Below are 8,826 nucleotides of genomic sequence, written 5' to 3'. Positions count from 1 at the left end.
CTTTCTTCTTTCTTTAAGCAATTTTTTGGCTTGATGGATTCTAGTATGGAAAGTTGCAGATGTTAATTCTCTTTTGCACGTAAAAGTGAAAAAAATAAATAAATAAAGAAGAATGAATAGAGTAAAAAAAAAAAATTTGCTAACATAGTGCGTATATGACTTTAAATTGCTTTCACATAGGACAATCTTTACAATAAATTAATAATGTTGTTACAGATAATAGTATAATGAATGATAAATTTTTAGGGGAATTGCATTTTGTCGCCTTGTTATCATATTAATATTATGAAGTGAATTGCAATATTTTCCTCAAACTTCAACGTTAAGCCATTGATTTCTTCAAACTATTAGATCAATTGTGATCTATTCCCGTCCTGTGTATGGGCTAGTGTTGTAGATACATTATGTTGAGTATTATTTGAGTAATATATGATTGTTTTAGTCCTACAAAGTGATCAATATATATATTTTTTATGTATGAATTGTCCATATATGAGCAAGATGAGTGGCAGAAATCATTCAAATTGGACAACTAATTTTGATTATATATATTGTCAAAATTTTAGTTTGAAAACCAAATTCATTCTTGGTTTTTTGTTTTTTTTTAATATTGATTACATTTGTTGAGTTTACACAATACACATGTTTTGAATTACACAAGAAATATTATAAAAAAATTATTTATACTAAACACCAAAAAACGTTCTCAAGTTCATTTTCAATGCTGTTATCAAACACTGAAAAAAGAGATAGTTTTCCAGAAAACACTTTCTAGAAAATTAAAAAATTTCCAAGAAAAGTTGTTGTTGAAACAAACAAAGCATTATATTTGTTTGGGTTCTAGTTTCTTCTTTCTCTTCTTTCTCCATTTTTTTTTCTTTTTGGTTGAGAAATATGCATAAAAAGAAAAAGAAAAAAGAACTCTCCTATGATTTTCGATTTCTGTGTAAAATAATATGAGTTGAACGTACTCTCGTTTTATGTAAAAATAATATGAACCCGTTTTATTGAATAAGTACCTCATTGTCAAGGGTGGAGGGACATATAGTCTTGGGGGGCCATGGTCCCCCCAAAATTTTTGAAACCCTTATAGTATTGTATAAAAATAAACTGGGCCTCTACAAAATGTAATGACTGGCCCCTCTAAATTTTTTTATGGAGGCAAGATTACTCTTAACTTAGTTTAAATCATATCATACTAAAAGAGAAGATAACCAAGCGGTCCACCTACTTGTATTACATGCCAAAAAAAACTGGAGTTTTCTAAGCTATTGGATAGAAGATAGTCCTTGGTTTTATCGTTTCAATTAGCTATGGATGTTTATCATCTTCACAGTTCATGCTCATTTTTTACTATTGTTTTGCTTTGTTTTTGAATAATGAAAACTTTATGACTTTCCTTAAAAAATGTCACAAATGTTAGTTTAGCGTTAGTTTTTTTTTTTTTTTTTTTAATGTTTTTTCCCTTTCAAATCTAGCAATAACTGCATTTAGCTATTTAAAATTCTATTATTTAGTTAGTTTCACAAGTGTACACCCAAACAAAACACACACTTCTACGAAAACCAAATATATCCTTAGCCTCCAATGCCTTTCTTTATTCTTTTCTTTTTTCTAAGAATACAAATTGTTTACAATTGTGAAATGTAATGTGCGTTGCTCAAATTGGTGTGTTTTTCTTTTTCATTCTTGGTCTTCAAATTTTATTTATTTATTTTTCTCATCATTAGTACCACAATCATCATTTTTTTCACAAAATTTGATATTTTTCTCATATTACCAATTTGTTTTCCTCGTAGTTATATATTATTTTTTCTCCTACTATAATCATAGTTATACTTATATTTCAATAATAAAATATGGTTATTAGTTATGAGTTATGACTAACTTATAACTTATAAGTACTTGATTCGGTCCTCAGCTCCTATGTGAAAAATCCTGACTATGCCTCTGCTTACTGTTTATATTCATATAGGTTTAATGATTTACAAATGTCTTTCTCCACTCTAATATACTACTCGATCCTTGATGTCATATCTTGCATGTCCTTAGTTGGTTTTTTCATAAGGGATTGTATGAGCATCAATCCTAAGGGTTAGCCCGCATTGAAGGTCTTAACTGAGAAAACCTCATTGCATTTGCAGGTGTCAACTTTAGCATTAGCAACCCTTATTTGCATAGACATTAATGTGTCTATCTCCTTCAATTCAGTCATCGGTTGTTAATGACTAAAAAGGTATGAAAATCTTAATCATTTCTTTACAATAATAAATGGTGTTTAATTTGAACTCATCAGCCCTTCACAGTTCACAGTGCCACATTAAAAGGAAAGAAAAGTAGGGTTTTTAGTCAAAACACTTTATAAGTTATAAATAAGGACATTTAGGTTTGTATTGTTGTTTGTTTTCGCAACTTTTTAGTGCCTAAATAATTGTCGATTAAATTTACGCTAAAACTATTAAATCTTTTTGTTAATATTGGCCAAAATCAAATTGAATAAATATAATTTTTGTATTACACATACAAGTTTTTAAAATATTTAATTTGCATTTTCAATTATTTTATGTTTTGGTCTTTTATCTTACTGTACATTGTATAATTATAACATGTATAAATAAAATAAAAAGGTAAATTTCATTTACATATCTTAAGGTTTGGACTAATGTCAACATTGTCTAAAACTTTTTTAAAATTGACCAATTTAATCCTTAAAGCCAACTTAGTCTCTAAAATAGCTAAGAAAAATGACCAACTAGTCTAATAGTTTTTGGGGTTCAATCCCCGTTTACACCAAATACCGATTGGTATTTTGGTCTGATGATAAATAAAAAAGAAGTCTAATAGTTTTTTGAGACTAAGTTGACTTTAGGGACCAAATTGGTAAATTTTGAAAAATCTTGGATATGATTAGTATTAGCCCAAACCTTGGGGTATGTTAATGAAATTTATTCATAATTTTTATTTTACAAATGAAGGAATTCAAACCTCTTTGAGTATTTGATTATTTTCTTAAGTATATGCAATCCTCCATCTTACATGCACTAGGTTATTATAAGGAAGAATCTCATGGGGTAGCTCTAAGATGCTGGTAAGAGATGTAATACCTATGATCTCATGGATATCATGAAACTTCATAATTAAAAAAAAAAAAAACCCTAGTTTTAACTTTTATATTTGTTTGGCCTTTTCAAGAACAAATTTATGTCCCCACCACTTATTCAATGAGAGCAATTTTAGGCCAAGCCTAATTAATAACCTTTATTTGGTATAATCTGAACATTGACTAAGACCAATTAAAGATTCCCAATTCAGGCACGTTAACTTCAATTGTATGTAGTATAATTTGCCCCACCTTCCCTTAAAAGTTACCATGCATGGTTTTTTAATAGAGTTGCGGTGTGCCTTTGTATTAAAACTCATTTTCTTTTCTATTGTGTGTGTGTGTATGTGTTTGTTTCTCAAAAAAAAAGAATGGATATTGTCTCGTATTGCTTAAGAGAATGTGTTGTGTGCAGTATAACTTACCCTACCCTCTCTTAAAAGTTACCATGGCTTTTGGGTGGAGTTGTGGTATGTCTTTATGTTAGAACATATTTACCTCTCCCTTGTGTGTGTTTGTTTCTAAAAAAAAAGAAAAAAGGAAGAGGATGATGCCATTTTTTCGAAGACAAGACAAGAAGACAACCATTATGACCCACGCCCCACAGCCAAAAGTTTGAGAGAAAGAAGAAAGACACAGCAAACCAACCCAAGTATTCATCCATCATTCACTTTCTCTAGAAGACAAGAGGAAATTCCAAGGAATTATTAAGCATGGTAAATGCAAGGCATCTATCAGATGGAAGAAGAGAAACGTGGGTGTATATGTAAGTGTCTTAGCATTTAATCAAACTATTTTATTTATCATTTCTTACTCGAGATACTCCGAAAACCCTATAATCTAATAAAGTGATGAATTGAACTAGGAAATTTTAAGTTGAGTAGTGTTTATTGCACATAAATTGTATTACACAATTTTTCATACATTCTAAAACACAATGAAAACTTAACTTAAAGTCACAATTTTTAGATAAAAAATTTAACCCTTTCATATTTACGAGTTACGACACGTCCTTCGAGCTTATTAACTTCATCTTCCAAGTGTCCCCAAAGAAACAAGAAACATGCCTTTTTACAATATTACGTTATTTAATTTAATTTTTTTTATATAAGAAAGACTTTCATTTCATTAAAAAGTGGAAAATAACATAGCATCTTGAGAAACAGAGGGTGTGAGGAAAGGTGGACATTCTTCCATCCATGTTACAAAAGAGTAAATATTCTTAGCAAAAGCTGCCAAAGTATGAGTTGGCTTATTTCCTTGTCTTCCCCACATGTGATGCTTGGAAGGTTCAAAAATCACGTAATTTGGAGCAAAGTCCCAAGACTATAGTAGATATAGAGATTGGAGCATCCATGGGGCTCTCCATAGCATGACAAACAGTAGTGGAATTAGTTTCAAAAATCACATCTCTGACTCCTATATCCCATGTAAATATAGTAGCTTCATCTAGTGCTTTAGCCTCTGCTTCTAAAGGAGCCAAAGGAAGTGGTAGGCGCTTGCTTAGGGTAGCAACGACCGATCCAAAGTGGTCCTGTATCGTCACTCCAATTCCAGTCGTGTCGAGATGGGAGAAAACTGTAGTGTCCACATTGACCTTGTACCATGGAAATGTAGGTGGGACCCAACGGCCATCCGTGGTTTCCTTGAACTAGTTTGGCCGAATGTGAGCCATCTAGAATTCATGCAGCAGTGAACGAGCTCGCAACATGATTTCACGCAGAGGTTGACGAGCTTCTCCTAGGCAAGCTTTGTTGCAACTAAACCACGCACTCCATGCCGTGGTTATGACCAGCTCAACCAGTTTGGTGTCCACGTGTTGCTTGAAAAGCAAATACCAAAGGAGGTCCATGAAGTCCCTGTGGTTGATGCCGGTTTTATCGAGTGGTATGTCTGAAAGGTTCCACACATCCTTTGTGATAGTGCATTCCCAGAACAAGTGTCTCACAGTCTTCGGTGCACGAGCGCAGGCTTCACAAGTGGGGTCGTCAATGACTCCTCTATGGTAAAGGTTGGTTTTGGTAGGTAGAATCTTTTTGCATGCTTTCCATGCAAAGAGTTTGATCTTGTTAGGAACATGAAGGTTCCAAAGCTGGCGCCAAAAACGGGTCTGCTCAGTGTCATGGGAAGTTTCTACCAATGCCAAAGTTCGAGTCATGGATATTGCCACTTTATAAGCGCTGTTGACAGTGAAGTACCCTTTTGGTGTGTATGTCCAGATCATGCGGTCTTGTGGCTTGTGGCGACTTAGTGGAATGCTAAGGATGGAAGTGGCATTGTCTTGGATAAAACTTTGGTGAATCAGGTCAAGGTTCCAATCTCCACTTTCTTGGTCAATGAGGTACTCTACCCTTGTGTTTGCTGGAGGTTAAGCAGGAGGTGTTAAGACTCGGAAAGTGGAAGGTCGTGGCAACCAGCTATCAGTCCAAATGCCAATGGATTTGCCATCCCCTACCTGCCAACGGTATCTTGAATTCACAACAGATTGAGCGGCCAAAATGGTTTTGTACCCAACTCCGCATATAAGAAATCTGTGTTTGGAAAGTAGCGGGCTTTAAGTACCCGATGCACCAAAGAGCGGGAGTTCATCTGTAGTCGCCATCTTTGTTTAGATAAAAGAGCTAGGTTGAATGCCTTGAGATCTCTGAATCACAACCCTCCATTTTCTTTTGGTGTACACATTTTTTCCCAACTCAGCCATGCCATTTTATTTTTACCCTCCTTTTGGCCCCACCAAAATCTTCGGATCATCCCCGTTAACTCTGCACAAAGTGAATCAGGGAGCTTAAAAACACTCATCGTGTATGTGGGTAGAGCTTGTGCAACTGCTTTGATGAGAACTTCTTTACCTGCTTGGGATAGTAGTTTTTCTTTCCAGCTAGATAGTTTGTTGTCAAACTTTTCCTTTAGAGCCCTGAAGGTGTGTTTCTTTGATCTCTCCACTAAAGATGGAAGGCCCAAATAAGTATCATGTTGTCAAATAACCTTTGCTCCAAAGCGATTTTTTTATCTCTTCCTGTGTGGCTTGTGGGGTGCTCCTGCTAAAGAAAAAAACAGTCTTCTCCTTATTAAGTTGTTGGCTAGAGGCATGCTCATATATAGTCAAAAGATGCTCTAAGTAGCTGCATTGTTTCGAAGTTGCTTGATAGAAAATGATGCTATCATTGGCAGAGAATAGGTGGGAGATACATGGTCCAAGTGGGCCTACCGATACACCTCGAAGTCGACCAGCAACTGCAGATTGATTTAGAAGAGCTAAGAGTCCTTCTACACAGAAAAGAAACAAAAACGAGGAGATATGGTCCCCTTGTCTCAAACCCGATGAAGGGATTATGTGACTACGGGGTCTCTTGTTAATCTTGACAGAGTATGTAACTGAGGTAATACATTGCATTATAAGATTTACCCATTTGTCATTGAAACCCATTTTATACATAATCTTCTCCAAGCAACCCCATTCAACATGGTTAAAAGTTTTACTCATATCTAGTTTTAAGGCCATCTCCCCAACTTTACCACTTCTTTTTTGATTAAGGTAATGCATTGTTTCAAAAACCACAATAATATTATCAGTGATGAGGCAGTCAAACATGAAAGCACTCTGGTTTTCACTTACAATATAAGACAAAAAGCGCTTCAGTCAATTAGCAATGACTTTGTCCATGAGTTTAGAGATAACTTTACATAGACTTATCGGCCTGTACTGAGTCACCTTTGTGGAGTTTTTGGTTTTTGGAATGAGGACAATATGTGTCTCATTGAATTTTGGAGGGATAATACCCAAGTTCAAAAAATCAAGAACAATTTTTGTGACACAGTCTCCTCTATGAGACCAAAAATGTTGATAAAAGAGAGGGGACATACCATCAGGACACGGGGATTTTTTTGGATGCATATGTCCGAGTGCCTTGTGGACCTTTTTAGCTATATAAGGCCGAGTAAGAGAGTTGTTCATCTCTTCTGTTACCACAGGTTGGACCGTGTCAACAAGGGGTGATGTATCAGTAGGACCATTGGAGTGAAAGATATCCTCGAAGTAGGCCAAAATGATGGACTCAGTAATTTGATCATCTTCTTATCATTGCCTTGCCGCGTCACATATGCCTCGAATGGAGTTTCGATCTTTCCTGTTAAACACTTTTTGGTGGAAAAAAGAAATGTTACGATCCCCATCAATGATCCACAAGTTATGTGAACGTTGGTGCCACATAGTATTTCAGCGTCTAGCCATTAGTTCAAAGCCACTCGTACCTCGGTTCAAAACTAGGACTACAATCAAGGCCTCGTGGTTTCTAGTGATGGTCTAAGTGGCAGCTTAGCTCTTCTGTGGAAATCAGATACAAAGGTACACGTAAAAAATTTCTCGCGTTGGTTTATTGATGCTCATGTTTTTTGTGAAAATACAGGATTGTGTTGGAGATTGACAGGTTTTTATGGGCATCTCGAAACTAGCAAGCATGAGGAAACTTGGACTCTCCTTGAGTTTCTCAGACAATCTAATCATCTTCCTTGGCTGTGTGTTGGTGATTTTAATGAGATTACAAGTCGGGCTGAGAAAGCAAGTGGATGTCTACGTCCGACTCGCTAAATGGATTGCTTCCGCATTGCCATCCATAGCAGTAATTTCATTGATCTTGACTACTTTGGCTCTCCCTTCACTTGGTCCCACAACCACCCTACTAAAGGTCGCATTCGCGTTATTTAAATATTAATCACACACTCTTGGATAAAAAGGTTGATTGCTAAAGATACATACGTCTATATCATTCCATATTAATTGGTGTGGGCCTTTATTTCATAGAATATTAGGTGTACCGCTAGCTTTACCCAATGTTTATAGCAAAAGGAAAATTAATGATTATGACAATACAATTTAAGTTGCCTTTAGGGACCAAATTGGTAAAATTTGAAAAATCTTAGATATGATTAGTATTAGCCCAAACCTTGGGGTATGTAAATGAAATTTATTCATAATATTGTTTTTATTTTACAAATGAAGGTATCCAAACCTCTTCGAGTATTTGATTATTCTCTTAAGTATGATGTCCTCCATCTTACACGTACAAGGTTATTATAAGGAGGAATCCTATGAGGTAGCTCCAAGGTGCTGGTAAGAGATTTTAAACCTATGATCTCATGAATATCATAAAACTTTAGGATTAAAAAAAAAACTTAGTCTTATATTTGTTTGGCCTTTTCAAGAACAAATTTCTGCCCCCGCCACTTATTCAACGAGAGCAATTTTAGGCCACCTAATTAATAACCTTTATTTGGTATAATCTGAACATGAACCAAGGCCAATTAAAGATTCACAATTCAGGCATGTTAACTTCAATTGTGTGTGATATAATTTGCTCCATCATTCCTTAAAAGTTACCATGCATGGTTTTTTAGTGGAGTTGTGGTGTGCATTTGTATTAGAACCATTTTCCCTCTCTATTGTGTGTGTGTTTGTTTCTAAAAAAGAAAAGAAAAGAATGGATATTGTCTTATATTGCTTAAGAGAGTGTGTTGTGTGCAGTATAAGTTACCCCACTCTCCCTTAAAATTTATCATGATTTTTTAGTGGAGTTGTGGTGTGCCTTTGTGTTAGAACCTCTTTCTCTTACCCTTGTGTGTGTTTGCTTCTCAAAAGAAAAAATTTCAATCAATCTAATAATAAAAAAAAAAAAAGAAAAAAAAGAAAAAGGATGATGCCATTTTTTCAAAGACAACCATTATGACCC

General features: G+C 34.9%; 1 protein-coding gene across 1 annotated transcript; it reads right to left on the bottom strand.

Moving 5' to 3' along the window:
• Positions 1-4,391: 4,391 nt before the first annotated feature.
• On the bottom strand, positions 4,392-5,702 carry LOC142624260 (uncharacterized). Its single transcript, XM_075797788.1, has 3 exons — positions 5,663-5,702; positions 4,799-5,461; positions 4,392-4,678 (listed from the first exon to the last, which is right to left on the bottom strand). The coding sequence occupies exons 1-3, from the start codon at positions 5,700-5,702 to the stop codon at positions 4,392-4,394; spliced, it is 990 nt and encodes a 329-aa protein (XP_075653903.1).
• Positions 5,703-8,826: the final 3,124 nt, after the last annotated feature.

The sequence above is a fragment of the Castanea sativa genome, chromosome 2 (genome assembly GCF_040712315.1).
Source record: "Castanea sativa cultivar Marrone di Chiusa Pesio chromosome 2, ASM4071231v1".
NCBI classification, from domain to species: domain Eukaryota; kingdom Viridiplantae; phylum Streptophyta; class Magnoliopsida; order Fagales; family Fagaceae; genus Castanea; species Castanea sativa.
Note: the sequence above shows the minus strand (reverse complement) of the source record. Positions and strands in the feature narration are given on the sequence as shown.

Excerpts from the sequence above, each read along its gene's own strand:
- LOC142624260 (XM_075797788.1), bottom strand. The coding sequence starts at position 5,702 with ATGGCGACTACAGATGAACTCCCGCTCTTTGGTGCATCGG. Across the intron at positions 5,462-5,662 it reads CCCGCTCTTTGGTGCATCGG|CAAACACAAGGGTAGAGTAC; the intron begins GTACTTAAAGCC and ends CTTAACCTCCAG. Across the intron at positions 4,679-4,798 it reads TGAAATCATGTTGCGAGCTC|TTTTCTCCCATCTCGACACG; the intron begins GTTCACTGCTGC and ends TGGACACTACAG.